At 42.8% G+C, this 25,758-nt stretch overlaps 1 protein-coding gene across 1 annotated transcript in view; it reads right to left on the reverse strand.

Moving 5' to 3' along the window:
- The window catches only part of MEI1 (meiotic double-stranded break formation protein 1), a 122,015-nt gene that overhangs the window by 81,232 nt on the left and 15,025 nt on the right, over positions 1 to 25,758 (reverse strand). Inside the window, exons 8-17 of the mRNA XM_037846257.1 lie at positions 19,009 to 19,123; positions 18,170 to 18,286; positions 16,938 to 17,037; positions 16,698 to 16,832; positions 10,571 to 10,685; positions 9,635 to 9,726; positions 8,734 to 8,875; positions 7,034 to 7,145; positions 1,906 to 1,966; positions 687 to 784 (exon numbers count right to left, since the gene is read on the reverse strand). Coding sequence (XP_037702185.1) covers positions 687 to 784; positions 1,906 to 1,966; positions 7,034 to 7,145; positions 8,734 to 8,875; positions 9,635 to 9,726; positions 10,571 to 10,685; positions 16,698 to 16,832; positions 16,938 to 17,037; positions 18,170 to 18,286; positions 19,009 to 19,123 — 1,087 coding nt within the window. The remainder of the gene's footprint in view (positions 1 to 686; positions 785 to 1,905; positions 1,967 to 7,033; positions 7,146 to 8,733; positions 8,876 to 9,634; positions 9,727 to 10,570; positions 10,686 to 16,697; positions 16,833 to 16,937; positions 17,038 to 18,169; positions 18,287 to 19,008; positions 19,124 to 25,758) is intronic.

Genomic DNA, 25,758 nt, shown 5'->3' on the forward strand with positions numbered 1-25,758 from the left:
GTGTTCTCTGTATGGGTTTTGTACTATTTTTTGCAATGTCCTATAAATTTGAAATTATTTCAAAATAGAAAGTTAAAAAAAAAATTAGTCAGCATGTAAGTAAGCTCTGCTGCTCTTCTGGTGCCCTGGGATTTGATAAGATCTTAGTGTCTATTCAGTAGGTTGGTCTTCTCTTCTTCTGATGAGAGGGAGCTGTCCACTGAAGTAGAGCTCTATCCCCAGCTCCTGGAATAGTGTCTGACACACAGTCAGTGCTCAAGAAATATTTCTTGAATGAATGAACAAAGAAATGGAACAGGCTGCTCAAGAGACAGTGAGCATTGGTCTCTGGAGGTAAGCAAGCAAAGAGCAAGTGGTCTGGTGTTGAGGATGTTGCAGGGACATGGCTGTGGGGAAAGAAACAGACTTAACAACTTTTAGGGTCCATCCCAACCCTGAGATTCTAAGGTTCTAGGAGGTGTGGATTCCATTCTTTTCTGATTCTATTATTTCACCTCCCTAGGAATCAGCCTGTAGTTATATCATTCCATGATTCCATGCTTCCTCTGGGCAGCTCCAAGCAAAGGGATCTCATTACTGTACTAATTCACTAACCAGCCAATCAACAAGGCATTCAGACCCCTAAAAGACCATGCTTTTAGGTTATCACCACAGAACTCACAAGTGGTCAAACTGCAGAATCTTACCTTCTTGAGAAGGTGGTTCTGTCTTCTCAGGAGCTGAAAGGAGGTTGAGGCACATGTAGCAAAGGAAACTGGAACACACCTGGTTTAGGGTCAAGTGTCTTAGAGGGAGAAGAGGAAGAGACAACAAGAGAGATGACATTGACTTGGACAGTGTTTTCCTGCCATGTGCCCAGGCACCACTGCTTTGTTCCAGAGCCCAGTGAAATTCTAACCACCATAGGGGGTACCTCCCCCATTGCCATGGTAGAGCAGGTCCCAAGAAGGCAGTGAACAGTAAATATAGAGCCTGCTGCCCATAGCCATAACTGAGGCACTTGGCCCGTGTAGGTACTCACTAAAAATGTACTGAAAAAATAATTCAAGGAGGTCTGCTAAACTCCAATTTAACAACAAACAAAAAAGTATCCCTGAGCCAGAAAAGGGATGAGAGAATACCAGAAAAATAGAAAGACATTGAAACCAAGATGGGTAGATAAATAGTACTACAAACATCCAAAATTTTTACTTTGAACCTGCCAATCCAGACAGTTCCCTGCATTTTCTCCCGAAAGCTGGGTGTTCTATTCAGAGGTAGGGAAACAGAGCTAGACACCACACTGTAGTCACCTTGTGGGCTGAGCGCAGTAACACATGGAACCTGCCTAGTAAATGCAGGGACAAGAATTGTAGAGAAGCTGCTCTAGAAAACCAACAGATAGAGACTGAGGCAGCAACCTTTCTATTTTGAGCAAGAGAGGCCCTCCTCAGGAATGGCTGGGCTGGCAGCAACTAGAATATGCCTTTCTTAATGGACACTGCATCTTGGGAGCTGCTATTAAGAGACAGATGAAAGACAGCCTGGTACAATGGATGTGTGCTTGAGTGGGAGACAAGAGACCTGTGTTAAATCTCCTTCTGCTGCTGATGACACAGCTCAGGCCCATTTCTTTCCCTCTGGGGGCCTCGGTTTCCCCATTTGTAAAATGAGGGGTTAGACAAATAACTCTGAGAACCCCTCAGACATGATGTGACAGGGTGCCCACCCAAGTGTCACATGAATGAGAGGCTTACTAGACCAGATTAAATATAGTCTCCAGCAGGATGCCTGATTTGCCTCCTCAGATGCTGAGCAATGCTGACACTGTTTCAGTCCCTCCACAGCCTATGGCTAAAATACTTCAGCCAGAAATTTCCACTTGTCTGGTCAAGAAAGATGCTGGCCCCTTGGGACCAAACATACCTCAGGCCACTGCAGAATCTGGCCTTCAGCTCCAGAGTCAGTCGTATAAAGGATGAGGCAGCTTGGGAGAAATGGGAAGAGAGAAGGGAGCAGTTTAAACCAGAGTTGTTACAGAGATTCCCAAGTTTGGGTGTTTTTAAAGAGTTTTGGAGTCACAGAGCTCTAGGTTCAAATTTGTTGCACTACTATTTAGTTCTGTGACTCTGGAAAAATTTGACTGCTTTGAGATTCAGTTTTGACATCTGTAAAATGATTGCAATGATAGCTACCTCACAGGTTGTTATAAAGCTAAGTAAGACAAATACATGTAGAACATCTAACAAGGAGTTGGCTCAGAGTAGGGTGCTGAATCAATTTTCATCTCCCTTTCTAAATTAACTTCCACTACAGTCTGGTATATTTGACAAGCACCTAGGAAGGACACATCTACTTCGTCGATACCTTCTCATCTTTGTAGGAAACAGTCCAGTTTCAGATTCAGAAATAATAGAGGAATAGTCCCTGCTTCATCCCCATCTCTGGACTGCCTCTAGGGAAGGCTTGGTTCTCAGATCTGGGTTCAGATAACAACTTCGGCATTAGCTAGCAACCCTGGCCTGCAACCCTGTTCTGCCCGGCTCCTTCCAGTCCCCCTAAGGCTGTCTACCAATAGACATCTACCTTGCCCAGCCTTGCCCCCTGTAAAAGCATGATTCTAGGCAAGAAGGATATCAGAAGCTCCCACTTGACTAGCTCCCGGGTTGGGAATAATCTGTACTCGATGCTGACAGCTAAAGCAGCTGCCAAGGAATTAATCCCTCAGTTTCATAACAACTCTCAGGAGTAACAATTTTAACTCATGGACTCCCCCAGGGAGAGGCGCCCAGCTTGCCTCCTGGAAGGGTCCCTCTTGGTCCAGTCTCTGGGGGACCCAGAATCTCTCTGCACCCCCTGCTCCAGGCCTTTGCCCCGCCAGTTGGCTGGCAGTGCCTGCTTCCCTCTCTTGCAGGTTGGGCTCCTGGTCCTGCTCTTCCTGGCTTTAGGCTGCATAGATCTCTCTGTCCACAGCCTTTCTCTACACCCTGCTCCCCACCACTCCCCCCCACCACCGCCCAGAGATCCACATTTTGGAATCTGCATTCATCCAGCACCCTAACACTGTATCCTCTTAGATTATGAAGTATGGTAGGCAGGAAAAGCTGATGGAATAAAGGAAAGAAGTACATGTCAATTGCCACAATAAATGGGGGGTGATGGATCTTATTTAATTCTCATTATTATCACCATTTTCTAGATAAGGACACTAAAGAGAAGAAAAATTAAATTGCCCAATGTCAAAAAAAAAAAAACAAGTAATGGATGGGGCAAGAATTCCAACCCACATCTGCTAACAACAGAGGTCCTGCTCTTTTCCCTATTCCACAGTTTGCCATGCTCTCCTAGAAGCTCCCACTTACATTTTTTATGTGAATAGCTTCCTAAGGGTTCCTGTACTGTCCTCTTCCTGGAAGGAACAAAGATCCCTCTGAACTGAGACAAGGGATCTCCCCAGGATGTCCTAGGCCACCTATCAGAAACTCTCGCAATATCCCCAATCAAATCTACAGACAACTGCAAAAGGCATGCCCTTCCTCCCTCTGAGCTCTTGATCCTGGCCCCTCTCCTTCACAAGGACCTTGCTCTGCTGATTAGCTCCCCAGGTTCTCCCTCTCTCCTACTTGGGATAAGTGTTTCCAATTTAAGGGATAGAAAAACCCTTCCTAACTCCATGTCTTCCTCCAGCGATATCCCCTTTTCTCACCTCCTCCTCACAGCAAAACTTATCAAAAAGAATGGCCTACATTCTCTATTGCCCCACCTCATACCCATTTTTCAACCCACTGCAGTTTCTATCCCAATGCTCCAAAGAAACTGCCCTCCCAAAGTTACCAACAGCCTCCATTATGCCAAGTCCAATGGGCATTTTTTGTTGTTACCTTACTTGACCTCTGCTGGTATTTGGCCCTGTTGAACACTCCTTCTTCCACAAAACTCTCTTCATGTGGCCTCCCTAAAGTCAGTCTTTCCTGGTTTTCTTCCTACCTCTCCAACTGCTCCTTACCAGTGTCCTTTGGGGATCTCCCCTCCTCTTGACCAGTGAATATTGCTCTTGATTTTGTCCTGGCCCCTTTCCTCATCTCATTTTACACACTCATCTTTGAGGAATCAAACCTACTCCCTCCAGAGGGTCAGTCCCACGAGGACAAGGTGTTTTGTTCACTGCTATATCCTCAGCCCTAGGACAAGGCCTTGCATGTCGTAGGACATAAGTTTCTGATAAATGAATAACTGGCTGGATGCTGAAGACTCCTATGTCTGTATCTAAAGCCCAGACCCTGGGCACACCCCATACTGTGTGATCTTGGACAAGTTACTCAACCTCTCTTAGTTTCCATTTGCTCATCAGTAAAATGAAGATAATCATAGTACACACTTACTAACATTTTTCTGAGGGTTAAATGAACCAATACATGTAAAGCGCTTAAAACATTATCTCTCACATAGTAAGAATTCAATAAACGTCAGCTATTAGTTATTATCACCTTTCTCTTCTCTCCCCACCTAGTTCTGTCTACTCTTCTCTATTCTCACCATCACCCTCACTTTCTAAAGAAGATAAGGGAAAATCTGATTTCAGATTCATAACATCTCCACTGACATGTCTCACAGGCATCTCACACTCAACATGACCCAACCTGACCACATCCACTACTGCCACCCCAAACCAGACCTTCCTCCAATGAGCCTCTCTCGATAGTTGGCAGCCGGAAGCCAAGGTATGATCCTAACTGTCTCCTCTTCCTTATGCCCTGCATCCAGTTGCTCCAGCTCCCCAACACTACCTTAGCTCTTATCACCAACCTGAGTTAATGCAAGAGGCTGAACTACTTGCCTCCTCTCTTGCATCCTTCTAACTCACAGACCCCAATGCTCCAAGAAAGATCCTTCTAAAACAGAAATCTAAGCAATCTCTCCCCTGCTGTAAGAGTTGCAAAGCTCTGAGATAAAATCCAAATTCCTTACATGGTCAACAAGGTCCTGGGTGACTGAGCCCGGGCTATCTTTCCTTGTGTGTTATGAGGCAGGAATAAAAGACAAGACATTAAATCATCATGGTAAGAGGAAAAAACATAGCACAAAGATTAAGAAAGTCCCTATAGAGCCAGATTTCCCCAGATTTGAATCCTGGGCAGACCTCATACTGTGTGACCTTAGACAAGTTACTCAGTCTCTCTGTGTTTCCATTTGCTCATCAGTTAAATGAAGTTAATCATAGTACATACTTACTAGGGTTTTCCTGAGAGCTAAATGAATTAATACATGTAAAGTTTAAACTTAGAACAATATCTCTCACATAGTAAGAACCCAATAAATGGCAGTTATTAGTTATTATTCCCTTTCTCTTCCCTCCTTGTCTGGTTTTGTCTATTTCTCCATTCTATTCCCACCATCACCCCCACTTTCTAAAGAAGATAAGGGAGACTGACTCTGATTGTGGGAATGATTTTGCAGCCTGAGGTACTTATAGGGTAAAAACCAGAAAAGTGGGGAAAGAAGATGGTTAACCTTTGAGAGAGAAAAGAATGACTAGTCACAGAAGAAAATAAATAGGTCCAGGAAGGCATGGAGAAAGCTGAAGGAGTCAGAGCCACTTGGATTCAGTTTGGGGAAGGAATTTCAGTACCGGGTTAGACAGTAGCTCTCAAACAAGCTGCCACCTCTTTCCTAGAAGGCATTTGGAAGTATATGGGAACATTTTTCAGTTGTCACAATGACTGGGGGATTCCTTCTGGCATTCAGGGTTCAGAAGTCAGGGATGCAAGGTCTGAGGGATAGAAATACAAAAAGAATGATGAAAGGGGTATGTTGTGGGCTCTGAACTGGAACCTCCTTGACATTCTGAATAAATTTGAGAACTCCCTTTAATGACTTCTGATGGCCAGATGATATCACCTTCTATAAACACTTGGCAAGGAATGGATATAGATTCTAAATGAGCAAGTAAACTTCTCTGCTCACAGTTTATACTCTCAGTACTCTGAGAAGCCTGAGGTGCTTGCCTCCACACCCAACTGCCACACTTGCTGCTGCCTACCAAGCTTCCTTTTTTTAAATCATATTTTTTATTGCAGAATATAACATATATACATAAAAGTGATAACTTTCCAAGTGCAATTTAACAAGTAGTTAGAGAGCAAATTTCAAAGAATATCATAGGTCACAATTCCAGTTTCAGTTATTTCCTTATTATGAAATATAACATATACACAAAAAGGTAATATCTTTCAAAGTATGATTTAAAAAGTAGATATATAGGAAATTTCCAAAGTTATTATGAGTTATTGTACCATAGTTTCAGTATTGTGAAATACATATACTAAAAAGTATAGCTTTCAAATTACAATTCGACAAGTAGCTATAGAACAAACTTCAAAGGATGCTATGGGTTATAGTTCCACCATTTCAATTCTTTCTTTCTAGCTATTCTACTACTCTAGCAACTAATAAAAAGAAAATTTATAAAGATTCAGTATTCATCATCCTATGTCAAATTGCATCTTGGCTGTTGCTACCCCTTCCTCTAGTTTAATCACTTTCCCGATCATCAGGGATGTCCAGGCAGGGACCACCCCAAATTGTCCATGCTGAAAAGAGCTGTCAAACTTTCTTGAAGAGGCTATTGCCTCTGGGTTTGGGGACTCAGCTGACATAGGAGTTCTCTAAAGGATTTAAATTTCTGAAGAATAAACTTAGTGAGTAAAACTTTTATAGAGTCCCAGATAGGGATCCAGGTATTCTTTAAGGTTTTCAGGACTACTTTTGATTTGGGCTTATCATACTGTGATCATTTGGCATATCTAGGTGAAGCTCACATAGGAGTAACCTCCAGGACAGCCTCTTGACTCTATTTGAATTCTCTCAGCTACTAAAACCTTACTTTGTTGCCTTTCTTTTCCCCCTTTTGGTCAAAAAGGCATTCTCAGTCTCTCGCCAGGGTCAGGCTCATTCCCAGAATCCATGTCCCACATTGCCAGGAAGGCTCGTTTATCTTGGCAGTCCTGTCCCACATCAGGGGGAGGGAGATGAATTCATTTGTAGAGTTACCTACCAAGCTTCTTGGAGAACTTCTCCTTCATGTGGGGAACAATGACAAAGAGGCTGTGTAGAATTGAGATGAAAACTTCCATCAAGACTGGGTGGGTGGCCTGCTCCAAGTGCCTCTGCAAAAAACCAGGAAGGAGAGCACAGCCCACCAAGACTGAGCCTCTGAAGAAGAAAAAGCATCAGCAAAAAATAGCATCAAATCTAGAAACAGCAGAATAAACCCTTTCCTTTGAAGGACACAAGAAAAGCTAGGGAATCTGAAGTCACAAACCTAGCTCCAAGACTTGGATCTGTCACTTATGATTGTGCAAGATACTCTACCTCCCTGGGCCTCTGTTCCCAGAAGTAAATTGGGAAATAAAAGAGACCTACCTCCCATAAACAAATGAGGTCTGATATGTAAAAATGCTTTCTAAACTATAACACAGAGCAATACTCATGTTTCTATCACCATAGTAATAGTAATAATAGTAAAATTTACAAATTGCCTTCATATTTATTGTTTCATGAGATCCTGAACATGGCTATGAGGCAGCCTAGTATAGTAGACAGAACTCTGGATTGAGTGTAAAAACTTGGGTTCCCAGTTCAAGCTCTGCATAAAATTGCTATGCGCCCTCCCCTCTCTGCATTTCATTTCCCTCATCTGTAAATTGTAGTGTCCTCAGAGGCATGGTTCTTGTAACCAGCTTTCCTTTAGTTTTTAAATCAAGTTGTTTTTTTTTTTTAATTTTAAAAGTAATACATATTTATTAAAGAAAAACTGTAAAATACGGAAAGTAGAAAGCAGGAATAATAAAATAATTCTATGGTCCCACCTCACTCTAACACTCAATCTGGGAGGGAAGCAGCATGAGGCGCTCATGCCTTACTGTCAGAGCGTAAATCCAGACTGCGCCCAGGCTCCCTGAACCCCACCCGCACTGCTCGCAGGCCCTGGTGTGCAGGCGCAAGGTCTCCTTCCAGAAGAGGCCCTCTCCCAGCAGATCAAAAGAGTGACTCCCTGCTGCCACCTACTGTTCCCAGGAGGCATTTAGAAGGTGCCCTTCTTTGACTAACAGGAACTCTTCACAGGCCCACAGGATATCCAACCCTCAAGCAGAGAGGACTCGCCCAAGGACACCCAGAAAGTCAATGGCTCTGGACCCTGCTCCTCCTACCACTTCGATCTCAAGTCAACTCAAGGCAAAGTTCTCTCAACCAGGTCTCTCTTCAAAGTGGCCATCCCTCATTTTACAGAACACATGCACATTCCTTAGTGAGGCTTCGATTGCAAACACTCACTGCTGTTTTTACTAAGTAGAGAGACCTCTTTGGGTTCAAATCCTTGGAATATGACAACTTCTGTGACTTCCAGTTTCTTCATCTATTAATTGGGGGAAATTAGGTTACCCATCTTACGGGATCATCGGGAAGATGAAATTAGGCAAGAATATAAGGCACTTATCACTCCACAAACATTATCTGTTTATTATTTTACTATCCTGTCTTCTACATTTTTTTAAGTAATAAAAGTATTCATTTTATAGTGAAAAACTACACTTTATATTTTTAAACCAAAGAAAAGGTAGCTTCAAGAATGACACCGCTAAGGCCCTTAGAAGGTCCGGTGGAGCAGTTGCTGTCCTGCACCTCTCAGCCTGGCTTGCCCTTCTGTCTTTCTCTTCCCCAAACCTCATGCTGCCAGGGTGCAGGGAAACCCACCATCACAATAGGGATACACAGGGAGTCACAGGCACTGAGAAGAAATTCTGAGAAGGCCCCCAAGGTGTCTTCATTCTCAGCGCTAGGAGCTGTGAACGGATTCTCCTGGGCTAAAGGCTCACTCTGGAATTCCAAAGCCAACCTGTGAAATCAAGGCATGAGTATGTCCATTATCACTTAAGCAGCATAGAAGCACCCTCCTAGGGACACCTAAGCTCAGGGTCCAGGAAAAATTCAAGGGACCCCAACAGGAGAGGACCTGGTCCTTGGCCCCCTCCCTGGCGTCATGCTGCCCATACCCCTCCCATCACACATCACTCCTCAGCCCTCCTTCTTAGATTTCCCTGAAGACACCATGCTGTTTGCTGCTTCATGTCTCTTTGCCTTTGCATGTGCTGCTCTCTCTACCTGGAATGTCTTCCCTGGATTCTTGGCATCCTAATGAATTCTACAAATGTACACAAAAGTGTCTCTTCTCCAGGAGAATGTGAGCTCCTTGTGGGCAAGAGTCATTCTTATTTACCTTTCCATCCCTGCTATCTAGCACCAGGCCTGGCATACAGTAGACACAGCAAACATTTGTTAATTTAAGCTAACTTAATTCAATAAGCATTCAGTGAACACCTAATACTAGATTAGTAGGGGAGAGGAACAAAGTTGAATGAGACATAGCTTTACTGCACAGTGGCACAGGGAATCTTTAGAAACTTCCAACCCACTAACCACCTGACCTGAAACCTCTTCCACTCTGCCCCAGCCCCTACTCTGCTTTTCTAGCCCATGCCATCTCACTTTGCAGACAGAACATAAGAAATCAACTGCTGCTTCTAGTACCTCATCCTCTGTCTCAATCCCTTCCCACCCTCCAGGCTGCTGTCTCAGACCAAAGAGGGCCCCATACCTGCAGGCATTTCGAAATCCCTCCAGAGTTCTCAGGAGGAAATTTCCCCTTCGCAGAATGGCCTTCTCTGAATCTCTACTGGAAGCATGACCCTGAAGGGAGGAAGAGAAAGAGGAACCTGTTGGTCAAAGACCTACTCTATCTCCATGTCTGTGCTTGGATGACCACAGATCTCTTCCTCCAATACTCCCATACACCTCACACTTTCCAGGGGATCTAGCCATCTAATAGCTCTTTTAAAAAGTGGTAGTTGTGGAGGGGGAGACCATAACCACGCGTCTCCCTGTGAATCACAGCACTGGCTCTTGACGTAGTACAGGCAGAAAGCTTGGTCACAGGCTGATGGGCATTAGCCTAGCTGGCTGTTAATGCCCATTTTAGTTGCTCCAAAACACAAGTAAATCCCCACCCCATCAGATGTGAAGAGCTTAGTTTCCAAAATTAATCCTGAAAGACAAACAGCATTCACACGGGCAGTACTTTTTCTAATATCTCAAGTCCACAGACCATTAAAAGCCAACCAATTACAACACATTGGACATTGGCCAGATTCTTTCTAAGTTATAGTGATTCCAGCCTTAAATGACTTTGTGAGCATACGAAACCTGCTTAGATAATATAGAAAGACAAAGTGTGTAGACTTTGGAATAAACACCCTGGGTTTTGACTATCCAGGCTCAGGTATTTGCTAGTTTTGGACCTTAGAGAAAAATTATTTAAATCCTCCAGCCCCAGTGCCTTCATCCATTAAAATGGGGATAGTAATCCTTAAGCCTCACAGTTCTGCACTAAGAAAAAAATAATATTTTGCTGTATGTATGTATGCATGAGAAAAAGCTATAAAGTGGCATCCAGAGGTAAGGCAATGGACTAATTGTCCTTCTAAAAACACATTACAGCATGATCTCCAGAAGCAGATAGCCATGGTGCACTGACCAGCGGCCTCCTGTTCAGCGGGGTCTGGGAAAGGTCTGCACACCGGCCCAGCATGGCTTCGAGCAGGGCCTGCAGCTCCCTGTACTGCACTGGTGGAGAGCTCTGATGGTCCTTCCTGCATCCAAAGAGACAAAAGCTGGCTTAGGGCAAGGTGAGGGTACTCCCGAGATATACCAAGGTTCAGGGATGATGGGGGAGCGGGGCGGTTACACTGCAGTGTAGTGGGTTGGAACATGGATCTGGAGGCTCTGAGCCAGTGAAAATTCTAGCTCCAACACTTATCTAACTGCACAACTTTGTTCACACTCTTTATACCCTCAAACCCTTAGTTTCCTCATTTATTAAGCGAGGGTTAATAGTTCTCTCCTCCTAAAATTATGCTGAGAATCAAATTAGATAATGTATGCCAAGCAATTAGCAAGATGCTTAACACAAAGTAAGTCCTCATAAATGGCAGCTATGACTATTATTGTCGTTATTAAAGATACGGAGGGTTTTCTCACTGAGAAGGGCCTGTTGGTTAAAGAAGTACTACCTATAACTGAAGAAGCATCAAGAGATACATACAGCCACTGTTCTCAAAGAAGTGATGAGCTCTCCTGGGAAGAGAGATCAAACTTTCTCTCTATTACTCCAGTGATAAAACAAGGGTCAATGGGAAGATGTTATCAGTACCTAAACGTTACTTCAGTATTGGGAAGAACTTTCCAAGAGTCAAACTCCATAGAGGTAGAGGAGACAGTGCAGGAAGAAGTGAGATCTCTATTCTTGGAGATTATAAACAGAGACCGGAAGACTACTTTGGGAGATTCAGTCTTTACGAATGAGGAAAGATGTGAGCAGGTAACACTTAGGTCCCATTTGAACACTCATATTTTATAGACTCAGAGGTGGCAAAAGTTATTAATCTAATTGTACTTTACCTAAACAGAGAGCTAGGTGCATTATAAATTGATGCTAAATAAAAAAGATGTTGAATGAATGAATGAATAATTGACAGGGTATAAGATAGCTGTATGAGTTGCCTAGGGCTATCCTAACAAATTACCACAAACTGGCTGGCATAAAACGAGTTATTCTCTCATAGTTCTGGAGGCTAGAAGTCAGAAATCAAGGTGTCAGCAGGGTCATGCTCCCTCTGAAGGCTCTAGGGAAGGGTCCTTCCCTGCCTCTTCCCAGCTTCTGGGGATTTCCAGCAATCTTTGGTATTCCTTGGCTTGTAGCTGCATCACTCCAATCTCCGCCTCTGTCTTCACGGGTCTGTCTTCCCTCTGTGTTTGTCTGTACCTCCGTATGCCCAAATCTCCCTCTCCTTATAAGGACACTAGTCATTGGATTTAGGCCCCACCCTAAATCAGTATGACTTTATCTTAACTAATTATATCTACAAAGACCCTATTCCCAAATAAGGTTACATTCACAGGTTCCAGGTGGACAGTGGGAGGAACACTATTCAATTTAGTACAGTAACTAAGAAAAACTTACGCTAATGTTCATCCCTAGGCCTTTTCTGAACACTGAACGTAATCTGTTAAGCCTTCTTTCAGGCTCTCAAATGTATTTCCCCTTTCTTCATTTCTGAAAACTCTGTTTCTTCTCTACACTGACTATAAGGCCCTGGCTCCATCATGTTTAGATTCTTTTCAGCAGTTCTCACTCTTCATTCCTCCTTCCAGTGTAGCTTTTCAAGGACTTTCTGAACCATTCAATCAAAGAGGGACAACTTCAGTAAACATTCTGGGAAGTTACAGTAAAAAGTAAAATTATCCAAGGATTAAACAGCCTGCCCCCTACCCATGACTCTCCACAATTCTAACCTAACCTGCTTTCCAGCTTCTTCACCTACTACTCCCCTTCACACAACCTGCTGGCCAAACTGGTTACTGTATCCTCAGTAATTTGCTAAACTTAGTCCTTCCACAAATCTAAATCGCTCTCATCTCTCAGGGCCCCACTCAAATACTACTTCCTACCTGAAAATTACTGGTCCCCTATAGCATTAACCTCCTGGGAGACTCCCTGTTCTACATGGGAGAACCCACCCTCCTGGGTTCATATTCCAGATTTGAAGATCCAAATTCAGGGAGGAACAAAAACAATCAGAGCTCTCTCAGACACCAGGAACATTCCTAGGCACTGCCATCTGTTTCCCACATTTAGAGAGAAACCCATACCAGGCAGGTGAAATCAAGGACATGACCAGCACTCTGGCATCCAGAATGCCATCTTACTTGAGGAAAAATTGCTGGTTGGCCTTCAATATGCTTTCCCTTTCTTCTACAACCTTATTATTATTACCTGAACACATGACCGTCTGGAATAGACAGTATTTCCCAGCCTCCCTTACAGTTAGGTGAGGCCATGTGACTAAGTTCTGGAAGTAACCTTTCTTGGAAGTATCCTTTAAAGGTAGAAGGTATTCTCAAATCCTTCCATTTTCTCCTTCTTGCTTGCTGGCCTGCAGATGTGATGCCTGGAGCAGAAGCAGCCATCTTGGACCATTAGGTAGAAGCTAGGTTTCAAGGATGGTAAGTCATAAGCTAGAAGGAACTTGAAACATGGCTCCCTGATGACTGTGGAGTCACATGCTTCTCTGGACAACCTAGGCAGTCTTTTATGTGAAGAAAAATAAACATCAGCCTTGCTCAAGACACTGTAGCTCTAGATTTTCTGTTACTTGCAGATAAATCCTATTATAAATACCACGACAGAAAATTTCTCTCATGACACCCTAAATTCTCATCCTTCAGACAAGCAGAGATTTATAATGTTTATAAAAACCAATATTGAAAAATGTTCATATCCCTTAACTCTGAATTTCCACTTCCAGAAATGTATGCTGTAGAAGATCTCCTAGAGGCAAAGTGATATATACAAGGAAATTTCGAGCAATTGATGGAATATAAGAAAAGATAATCAGCTTGGACATGGTGATAAGATCATGCCCCTTTGATGGGGCACATAAATTATATTAGACTTTAGAGACAGTAACATAATTCCAGTAGTACTTGTCATTATAATGTAAATGTTAATACTTATTGTAATGCAAATGCTATTTTTTGTTTCAATTTTTAGAACCAACCTAGAGTCAAATCACAAAGACTTAAATAGGCTTACAGAAGAGACTATAAATATTAACAACCTTTACCAAATAAAATCAAAGGTACAGCTGACTAAACTTGAGAACGGGAAGTTAGGGAGGAGAGCGGAAGGAAGAGTTCAGGTACTAATATCATTAAGTGGATATTATCAAGTGCGGAGCCAAGGGATACTGTTTCAAGTTGATGAAATAAGAAATACAAGTTTTAAATATACTATTTAAAGGTCCAAAGCTATTAAATAAAATAACATGCCCAGAAAATGTACAGAAGACAGGATAATGTGAAATAAATCTTGATCTTTCATACCAAGGAGTCCATAAGTAATGTTTTAAGTCAACAAGTTAAGAAACTTGATTATAAGCACATTGTTTAGATTTAGGGAGATAATCACCAAAACTAAACCAAAAAGAGTTCAACTTAGTTTCCTTTAGGAAGAGGGGACGGGGTAGGGGACTGTTTCTTTTCATTATAAACCTTTCTTTAATACCTTATTTTTTATTATTTGAACATATTACTTTGTTAGAAATTTAAAAGGGAAAATATGGAAACAAATTAAAAGTAACTTTAGAAATAAATATAAGTTTCCCCTATATCAAACATCTTGCTAAGGGATAATTTTGCATCTTGGCCTTACAATCTCTGAGTCTCACCATTTTAACATCCTTCATTCATATATTGACTGCCCATTAAGAGTGAGGATATAGAAATGAAGAAGAACAATCTCCCTGATCCCTGAGAGCTCATATTCTAGTGAGGGGAGAAAGAAAACAAACGAATAAAGAACTGTTAAGGGTTTGATATGTGTTCCTCCTTAAGATTGGTCAGTGAGAGAAGGCGTCTCTGAATTAATACCTGAATGAAGAGAAGAAGCCGGTCATGAAAAGATTTAAGGGAAGAGTATTTTGGTCACAGGGAACAATTAGTAAAAAGGCCCCATAGCAAGAGTAAGTTTGGTGTGTTCAAGAAGCAGAAAGAAGACCAGAGGAGTGAGCAAGAGATGACCAAGTACTAACTGTGGAACCAGGACTCAAATCTAATTCTTTAGATCCCAAATTGAGTGGTTTCCTTTATGCAGTGGAAGCACAGACAGAGCTTGCAGTTTCTGGAGAGAGATACCAGGTAGTTGGGAATGTGGTCTGGAGCTCAGCAGGGAAATATAGTGGGCTGAAGGATGGTCCCCAAAGATATCAGGTCCTAATTCCTAATTCCTTTAATTTATATGGCAAAGTTTTTTGCAGATGTGATTAAATTAAGGATTCTAAGATGAAGAGATTATCCTGGACTATCCAAGTAGACCCTAAGGGCCATTACACTTGTCTTTATAAGGGAGAAACAGAGGGAGAGTAGACACACACAGAAGAGAAGGCCAAGTGAAGATGGAGGCAGCGACTAGAGTGATGTGGCCACAAGCCAAGCAATGCTGGCAGCCACCAGAAGCCAGAATAAGCAAGGAATGGATTACCGCCCCCTCAGAGTCTTCGGAAGGAGTGCCAACACCTTGACTTCAGCCCAGTAATACTGACTTTAGACTTCTGGCCTCCAGAACTGTGAAAGAATAGATTTTTGTTCTTTTAAGCCATCTAGTTTGTAGTTATTTGTCACAGAAGCAATGGAAAACTAATACAGGCACTTTAGGCTATAACTATAGATTTGGGCATCATCAACATACAGCTGGTAGCTGAATCTCTCTGAATGAATGAGAGAATTCAAGGAGAAACTGTTGTTAAGAGAACAAGGGCTAGAACTTTTGAGATCATAGATGTTAAAGAGCTGCTAGTTTCTGGTTAAAGATGATGGATTCAACAGGTGCATATACCTCTGCTGCTCCTTTCCAAAATGAAGGTAAAGGGATTAAAAAAAAAAAAAAGGACAAAGAAAACACAATAGATGGTAATAGAACATTTTGGAAGTGACTGTGATCTGTGAAAGCTAAATCCTATATCAGCAGTGGGGAAAGCCAAGAAGTAACCTGATTTGCAACCTCCAAAAGGCATAGCAATTAATGGTGCCATATACCTCTGAAAGCAGGGGAGGCATCTGGACTAAAATTTGTTTAAAATTTGTTTAAAAGCAATTGGACCTCCAGCTCTCTCTTCCCCACCATGCATGGTCAAGCACCTTACCTTCCCCAAACCCTAGCAGATGTCAGAAGGTTTATTCTCTAAAGATGATAAAACAGAGGGGCTCTGGATTGTTCAGACAGAAGGTACTATACAGGAGGATTAGGTGAAGTTTACATATTAAATGTTGAGACCCCCTCACCTGGCTCCCAGAACTTTGGCACCCAGGCTTTTCCTCTCCAAGCAGGAGATTTCAGAGTCTCCTCTGGTAATCTAACAGCCCAAGAGAGAAGACCTAAAGATAGTGACATCGAGGGATCGCCAAGGAAATGGCCCAGCCAGTTCCTCCTTAGTGAAATTCACAGTCAACAAGCCCCACTCATAGAAAACACTTCCCATTAGCATTTTAATGCTCTGTCCTTAAGTATAAGACAGTCAAAGATCTCTACACATCTGAAGAATGCTTCAACAATGAAAGAGATACAAAACAAACAAACAAACAAAAAAAGTAACTTAAAGGAGACTGCAAAGGAAAATGAAAACTTCAATAAAACTCTCCTGAGAGATAAGAAAAAAAATACTCACTCATGAAAATAAATACAGAATGAAATGCTTTATAGCATTCAGAGAACGGAGAGAGCTCTTCCAAATCAAAAATATGAAAGCAGAAGTAAGACCCTCGATAGACGGGTTGGGAGTAAAAACCAAGAATCTTGACTTGATCGAGAAGTTAGTATATAAGGACAAAAAGATGGAAAACAGAAAATTACATGACCAATCAAGGATGTCCAACATCTGAATAGGACTTCCAGAACGAGAGAACAGAGCAAATAGTGTAGAGGAAAGAAATAATTCAAGTAAATTTCCCTGACCCACCGAGCAGGTGACTCCTGGAAGCTGCCCTGGCCCTGTGACGGCCTCAGGTCCATGCAGGGCTGGAAAGATCAGCCTGACTGGCTCTCTCACCTCAGAAAGGCAGAAGTAGCCTTCACGGCCTCTGCTGCCACCTCTAGCACGGGGCTGCTCACTGCCTCCCGGAGGGCACGGCCAGCATCTCGGCACGTGGCTGAACTCGTGAACAGCTTGATCTCCTCTGGCTGCCTGAGAAATGGTAAATGAGGAACAGGTGAGGGAACTCCTAATACTTCACTGTTCTCCTTCTCCAGGCTGGCCCATACAGGCCTGAATTTCTACCACTTTGCTCACCGAGTCAGGATCTCAGCAAAGAGCAGCAGGCCCTGCTTGTGCAGCTCCACATTGTTCATCTTCAGGCTTCCCTGGAGGCTCCTCACCACCGACTCAATCCCTACCTCAGGGGTGATAGGTAGATGCCAGGGATCAGTGCTCTGCAGTTCCTTCTCTGCCCATCCACGAGAGGGGAGAGGCACTGGGCACATATATTGGTTGGAGATCTTGTGGAGGGGCCCTGACAAGGCTGAGTTGGTGGGAATGGATGGTGAGATCTTTGAGAATGGCCCTGATCTGATTCATCTCAGTCTCTCTAACACCCGCCACAAGCTGAAGCACAGACCCTGGCATTCAGGTACTCGGTGAAGGCCTACTGACTAAGTCGTGGCTTCTCCATGTAGCACACTCCTGTTCCTCCTTGAAGAACCAAGGAGACCTCTACTCTTCCAGGGAGCTTCCATGGTCCCCTCAGGCAAAGTTGTGGGCCTCCCCTGAGCTCTCACAGCTCCTGTGCTTCCCTCTAACAGAGCTCTAATCAGCTTATACTGAAACTGCCTGTTGACATCTCTCTCTCCCCTCTCTGAGTGCGAGCTCCATGAGGGCAGGACCAGGTTATACACAGCTCTAAATCTCCAGGACCCCCACATGGTACCTGGCATAGAACAGGAGCAGAGAATATATAATGAATCACTGAGTGTGTCCAGTCCAAAGGCTATGATAAAAACCTAGAGATGATATAAAAAATCCTAGAATGATTGTATGGTGTGTGACTATATCTCAATAAAATGGCAAGAAAAAAAAAAAAAAAAACTCCTAGATAAGGAAGGTATCACTAGGAAAGAGGAGGAAGGGACATTTTCAAGAAACTTAGAAAAGGTGAATCAGCAAAACTTAGAGACTAACTGGATAAATATCTAGGGCCCAGGAAAGGCTGAGTAACACTTTATAAGCTGTTCTTAAGGTGCAACAGGAATTCATTTAGTGGCTAATAGGAGTGCCCTTCCCTAGCTGAAGAATCTGAACATATCTACTTCCGCTAATCAGTGAAAAGCAGATCCATATGAATCCCAAAACAGTCATAAGTGGATATCAGTGATTGCATGTGGAAACTGGTAATGAATTTGAGCTGATGGAAATGACCAGACCCAGTACCCTCTCTCCAAGGTGGAAGGCTAGCCCTCATCACTGTTACCCAACTTTGGACTGCTGTCCTCCCACCCCAGAGCTAACACAGGACCCCAACTACCAACCGTAAACCGTGTGGCACTTGGAAAAGAAGAGTGGTTCTTCTGCCAAGAGTATCAAGCAGTTGTAGACGGACCAGACAAGCACTTCACTGGAAGAGGAAAGATGCTCAAAGAGGAACTCTGGCCAGGGAGAAAGGGAGAAGACAATAAATAACAGCTGTGTGATCACACCCACTTAACTAATGTTGTGCCTTGAACTTATTCAGCATCTCACTGCTGTTATCTTGTCTGTTCACACATCCTCTCCATGAGACATGATCATCAATTCACAGAGGGGGAAACTGATCCAGAGAGAGGCTCTGTTAATTGTAGAAGTGGGACTGTAACTCAGGTCTCCTAATCCTCAGGAGCAGCAGCGTATTGCAGAGAAAAGGGGATTTAGGGCCAGAGAGACTTGATTTTATATCTCATTTCTGTCAATGATTAGCCTTGTCAGTTTCAGCCTATTACTTCTGTTCTCTGATCCTCAACTTCCTTATCCATAAAATACCAAAGACGAGGTCCTAAATGTGGTAATATCTGCAATGTGCCTTGGGAAACATTATTTCCCTCTGCCTTCCTGGTCCACAGGTCTTTCCACCACACCATTCTAGATGGTGACGAAAATGATAAAGATCAGTAATAAACTGCTAAAGGTCATATAAGAATTCTGTAACAAAAGGATTCAGATTTCATGAGGCCTACTTCCTAGAGTCTTTCAGGTACAACTGAACCCATCACCACCCCATCCCTCCAGTAAGGGTTATTGAAGAACTCCTGACAGACCTGCTGGCCCCTGCTGTGAGTCTCAGTCTCCAGTCAGAACGCAGGGGTACTTGGAGAAGGTGAGAAGGGCCCCCTACCTGGGATGTCGGCATGGATGAAGGCCGGGGCATGTTTCGCTGGGGAGTGGACGAGCACCGCAGTTATACAATGGGTACTGGCCACCTGCAGAGTCTCATCTCTAGAGAGGAGGAACTGGAGACGTAGGCAGGGAAAAAAGGGCTTCAGTCACACTGATAGGACCAGAGAGAACTGGCCTGAGCACCTCAGGGCAGTAGCCTAATTCTTTTCTGAACTCTTCAAGCACCACACAACACCAGGAACAAGGATGGTGCTCAGGAAGAGAGGTCACGGATTATGGAAGAGTCTCTGTGAACAACAGGAAGTCAGAAATAGAAGAAAAAGACACAAGATAAAATCCACCAGTGGCACTCAGAGAACACTAAAACCATTACCAAGAAGTGCTCTTGACAAAAGGACTTTCGCAGCTCTCATCTTTGTTGTTTTTTAAATATCTTATCTTACTTGATACTCTTGGAAAATCTTGTTTTAGACAGGACTCAGCAGTAGAAGCTTTCAAAGAGGACAGACTATCTCTTGGCAATATATTCCTGGCATTTTTTTTTTTTTTTTTTTTTTTTTTGGCCTCCTTCATTCCCTGGCCAAAAGTTCAAAAGTTTAGCATATTCTGTGGCCTATCCTTATTTTTCTTAGTACATTTTTCTTCAGAGTAGTATGTCAACGTTTGTGTTATAGGACACAGGGAGTAACAAGATGCTGAATCTTGGGGGCTTTGGTCCTGAATTTCTTACCTTCTTTGTTCAGGGACTTTCTCACAAAATACTGGTGGGCATCATCTTCTTTAGAGACACTGCAAAGTTTGCAGATTCAGCTAGCACTTTTGGGCCCCAGGTAACAAGACATGATAGTGTTGGTCAGTTCACGCACAGCCTTCTCTCCTTTTTTTACAATACCCAAATTGAGAACACTCAGCTTGGCATCTGCAATGCAACCCCGAGCAGATTTGCACTGTCTTTCTCCAGGTTTTCTTGGTCTATATCAGGAATGCCCTTACTTAGTAACAGGTAGACACAGCCATGGATCAGGGTGCTGCTTCATGGGGAAACCTTGTTTGTTGTTTTCACCACCGATATGGACAACAGAACCCTTCCACTCTTCACCCAGAGCGTCAGCGGCAACTTCTGTGGCTATACGCTCCTCATCAAAGGTATGAAGTCGGTGTTCATCACAGACTTGGATGAACTTCTGGCTACCAGTGGCTAGGAAGGAGATGTTCAGCTTCACCCTGCAGCAGCCAAACACCTCTGAGGTACCACAAAAAAGAACCCTCATCTGTTTTTTTGGTTGTTTTTTTTTTGGGGGGGGAGGGTTGTTTGTTTTAATTGAGATTGTTCACATACCATACAACTATACAAAGATCCAAAGTGTACAATCAATTGCCCCCAGTACCATCATACAGCTGTGCATCCATCACAATTTTTTTCAATTTTTAGAACATTTTCATTACTCTAGAAAAGACATAAAGACAAAAAAAGGAAACTCAAATTCTCCCATACCCCTAACCACCCCCCTCCATTGTTGACTCTTAGTACTGGTAAAGAACGTTTGTTACTGTTGATGATAGAACGTTAAAATACTACTAACTGTAGTATATAGTTTGCAATATGTATTTTTTTCCCTACATGCCCCTCTATTATTAACTTCTATTTATAGAGTCATACATTTGTTCTGGTTCTTGAAAAAGATTCTAATATTTGAACAGTTAATCACAAACATTGCCCACCACAACGTTCGCTGTTTTATACATTCCCATCTTTTAACTTCCAACTTTCCTTCTGGTGACATACATGACTCTGAGTTTCCCCATTCCACCACATTCACACACCATTCATCACTGTTAGTTATTCTCACAACACGCTACCATCATCTCTGTCCATTTCCAAACATTTAAGTTCAACCTAGTTGAACATTCTGCTTATAATAAGAAACCACTCCCCATTCTTTAGCCTCATTCTATATCCTGGTAACTTATATTTCATGTCTATGAGTTCGCATATTATAATTAGTTCATATCAGTGAGACCCTGCAATATTTGTCCTCATGTGCCTGACTTATTTCACTCAATATAGTGCCCTCAAGGATTCTTCATCAACCCATTTTTTTAAGACGGTTTTGTTCACACACCATACATTCCATCCTAAGTAAAAACTCAGTTCCCTGATAGTCACATATTTATATATTCACCACCCTCACCACTATCTATATAAGGACATCTCCATTTCTTCCACAAAACAGGAGGAAGAGTCAAAGAAGGTAGAGAGACAAAAGAAAAAAAAAAAAAGAGAGAGAAAAAAAAACAAAAAGCAAAAAACAAAACCAAAAAAACACAAAAATGACCGCTAGGAGGCACCAAAAGGAAAGATAGCATCAAACTAAAGTAGAATAAAGAGTCATACAACATCACCAATGCCAAGAGTCCCATGCCCCTCCCTTATGCCCCCCTCTTATATGCATTTAGGTTTGGAATATTGCCTTTGTTACATTAAAGGAAGCATAATACAATGTTTCTGTTAATTATACTCTCTAGTTTGCATCGATTGTATTTTCCCCAATACCTCCCTATTTTTAACACCTTGAAAGGTTGACATTCATTTTTCCTTTCTCATGAAAAAACCATATTTGTACCTTTTATCACAGTTGTTGAGCACTGTGCAGGTTTGAATGTATTATGTCCCCCAGAAAAAGCCATGTTCTTTGATGTAATCTTGTAGGGCAGATGTTTTAGTGCTGATTAGATTGTAATTCTTTGAGGGTTTCTGTGGAGATGTGCCCCACCCAACTGTGGGTGATGACCCTGATTGGATAATTTCCATGGAGGTGTTGGCCCGCCCATTCAGGGTGGGTCTGAATTAAATTACTGGAGCACTATATAAGATCGGACAGAAGGAGCAAGCTTGCTACAGCCAAGAGGGACACTTTGAAGAATGCACTGGAACTGAGAGAGGAGCTTCAGCTTACAGAGACATTTTGTAGACAGCCTTTGAAAGCAGACTCTTGCTCCAGAGAAGCTAAGAGAGGACAAATACCCCAAGCGCAACTAAGAGTGACATTTTTGAGGAACTGCAGCCTAGAGAGGAATGTCCTGGGAGAAAGCCATTTTGAAACCAGAGCTTTGGAGCAGATGCCAGCCATGTGCCTTCCCAGCTAACACAGGTTTTCCAGACACCATTGGCCATCCTCCACTGAAGGTACCCGATTGCTGATGTGTTACCTTGGACACCTTATGGCCTTAAGACTGTAACTGTGTAACCAAATAAACCTCCTTTTATAAAAGCCAATCCGTCTCTGGTGTTTTGCATTCCAGCAGCATTAGCAAACTAGAACAGATTTTGGTACCAGAGAAGTGGGGTGCTGGTACTGCTGAGTTTGCAAATACCAAACATGCTGGAACGGCTTTTTAAATGGATAAGGGGAAGATTCTGGAAGAATTGTGAGAAGCTTGATAAAAAAGGCCTAAACTCCTTTGAAGAGACTGTTTGTGGAAATATAGACTCTAAAAATACTTCTGACAAGAACTTGAACAGAAATGATGAATGTGTTGTTGCGAACTGGAAGAAAGGCGATCCTTGTTTTAAAGTGGCAGAGAATTTGGCAAAATTGAGTCCTGGTATCAGATGGAAGGAAGAGTTTGAAAGCGACAACCTGGAATACTTAGCTGAGGAGATCTCCAGACTACATGTGGAGGACATACCCTGGCTTCTCCTTGCATCTTATAGTAAAATGCGAGCAGAGAGAGATAAACTTAGAACTGAACTCTTGGATTCAAAGAAACCAAAAATTGATGGTTTGGAAAATTCCAGGCTTCCAGGGGGTGGATCCCCAGAAGCTACAGTCCAACATGAGGATATAACCAAACATGGAACCCAGCTGCCATTTCAGTACAAGCCAAGATTGGAGATGGAGTTATCCAGAAAGGATTTGTGGAAAGTCCTATTGTCTGATGGATTTGACCTCTGTGTGCTTCATACAAAGCCAACAGAATTTTTGCGAGATCTTTATAGACAGAGATGCTGCCAGTCTGGACTGGAGGAGACAGACAAGAAACAAATTGAAGGAAAACTTTCTTCAAAGACAGAGCCATGGAGGTTGAGGTCTGGAGTCAAGAGGTCTTGGGCTGGAAGAGTGGAGCAGCCCACATGCATGGAAAGGGTGAGTTTGCCCTGGAGGTTGAGGGTGAGCCTTCTGCCTCAATGCTCAGGAAATGTTCTGCCACCCCAAGTCCCAAAGAGTGTGGAGCACATTCCCAGGGAATTGGGGAGAGCCTGTCTGCCACCCAACTGTTCTGAAGGGGTTGAGCGTGTGCCCCAGAGATGGAAGGGAATCCGGGTGCTGCCCCAATGTTTGAGGAGGGTGGAGCCGAGAAGGTGGTCTCCCCAATGTGTGGATATGTTGGCGAACTCACCCCAGCATTTGGAGAGAAAAGGGCTGCCGCAAAGGCCCTTAGGAAGGGTTAGACTCCCGCTCTCTCCAAGGATGCAACATCATTCTGTTAATGACTCTCAGACTTTGAAATCTAATGGAGTTTGTCCTGCAGGTTTTAGGAATTGTTTTGGTCCTGTTAACCCTGTTTTCCTTTCAGTTTCTCCTTATGGCATTGGGAATGTTTATTCTATGAATGTCCCTCCTTTGTATATTGGAAGCACATAACTTGTTCTAAGTTTACAGGTTCACAGTCACAGGGAATTTTGCTTTAGGACTGACCACACCTATAATTGATTTTGAGAGAATCTTGTACTTAACTATTGTCACTGAAATGATTTAAGTTTTTGTGATATTGTGATGGGATGAATCTATTTTGCATTTGGAAAGAATATGCTTTTCTGGGGTCCAGGGGGTGGAATGTGCCAGTTTGAATGTATTATGTCCCCCAGAAAAAGTTATGTTCTTTGATGCAATCTTGTGGGGCAGACATTTTAGTGCTGATTAGATTGTAATTTTTGGACTGTTTCTGTGGAGATGTGCCCCACCCAACTGTGGGTGATGACCCTGATTGGATAATTTCCATGGAGGTGTTGGCCCGCCCATTCAGGGTGGGTCTGAATTAAATTACTGGAGCACTATATAAGATCGGACAGAAGGAGCAAGCTTGCTACAGCCAAGAGGGACACTTTGAAGAATGCACTGGAACTGAGAGAGGAGCTTCAGCTTACAGAGACATTTTGTAGACAGCCTTTGAAAGCAGACTCTTGCTCCAGAGAAGCTAAGAGAGGACAAATACCCCAAGCGCAACTAAGAGTGACATTTTTGAGGAACTGCAGCCTAAAGGGGAATGTCCTGGGAGAAAGCCATTTTGAAACCAGAGCTTTGGAGCAGATGCCAGCCATGTGCCTTCCCAGCTAACACAGGTTTTCCAGACACCATTGGCCATCCTCCACTGAAGGTACCCGATTGCTGATGTGTTACCTTGGACACTTTATGGCCTTAAGACTGTAACTGTGTAACCAAATAAACCCCCCTTTTATAAAATCCAATCCATCTCTGGTGTTTTGCATTCCAGCAGCATTAGCAAACTAGAACAAGCACTCTAGGTTTCACTGAGTCATACAGTCCCAGTCTTTATCTTTCCTCTTTCCTTCTGGTGTCCCACATGCTCCTAACCTTCCTCTTTCAACCATATTCATAGTCATCTTTGTTCAGTGTACTTATATTGCTGTGTGACCATCACCCAGAATAGTGTTCCAAACCTCTCACTCCTGTCTTTTCCTATCTGTCTGTAGTGCTCCCTTTAGTATTTCCTGTAGAGCAGGTAACTTGTTCACAAACTCTCTCATTGTCTGTTTGTCAGAGAATATTTTAAACTCTCCCTCATATTTGAAGGACAGTTTTACTGGATATAGAATTCTTGCTTGGTGGTTTTTCTCTTTCAGTATCTTAAATATATCATGCCACTTCTTTCTTGCCTCCATGGTTTCTGCTGAGAAATCCGCACATAGTCTTATCAAGTTTCCTTTGTATGTGATGGATCTCTTTTCTCTTGCTGCTTTCAGGATTCCCTTTGTCTTTGACGTTTGATAATCTGATTATTAAGTGTCTTGGCACAGGCCTATTCAGATCTATTCAGTTTGGGGTACGCTGCGCTTCTTACATCTGTAATTTTATGTCTTTCATAAGAGATGGGAAATTTTCATTGATTATTTCCTCTATCATTGCTTTTGCCCCTTTTCCTTTCTCTTCTCCTTATGGGACACCCATGACACATACATTCATCCGTTTCATGTTGTCATTGAATTCCCTGAGACATTGCTCATATTTTTCCATTCTTTTCCCTATCTGTTCTTTTGTGTATAGGTTTCCACGTGTCTTGTTCTCCAGTTCCTGAGTGTTTTCTTCTGCCTCTTGAGATTTGCTGTTGTATGTCTCCATTGTATCTTTCATCTTGTGTGTTGTACCTTTCATTTCCATAGATTCTGCCAGTTGTTTTTTCGAACTTTTGATTTCTACCTTATATACGCCTAGTGTTTTCTTTATAGCCTCCATCTCTTTTGCCACATCTTCCCTAAACTTTTTGAATTGATTTAGCATTAGTTGTTTCAATTCCTGTATCTCAGTTGAAGTGTAAGTTTGTTCCTCTGACTGGGCCATAACTTTGTTTTTCTTGGTGCAGGTTGCAGTTTTCTGTTGTCTAGGCATCTGGTGTCCTTGGTTACCCCAAGCAGGTTTTCCCAGACCAAAACAGGCTCATGTCCCCGAAAGAGGAAATATTGACTATCTGGTTTCCCTGAGGGTGTGTCTTAGAAGACTGATGCACC

This window comes from Choloepus didactylus, chromosome 8 (assembly GCF_015220235.1).
Source record: "Choloepus didactylus isolate mChoDid1 chromosome 8, mChoDid1.pri, whole genome shotgun sequence".
Classification (NCBI taxonomy): Eukaryota; Metazoa; Chordata; class Mammalia; order Pilosa; family Megalonychidae; genus Choloepus; species Choloepus didactylus.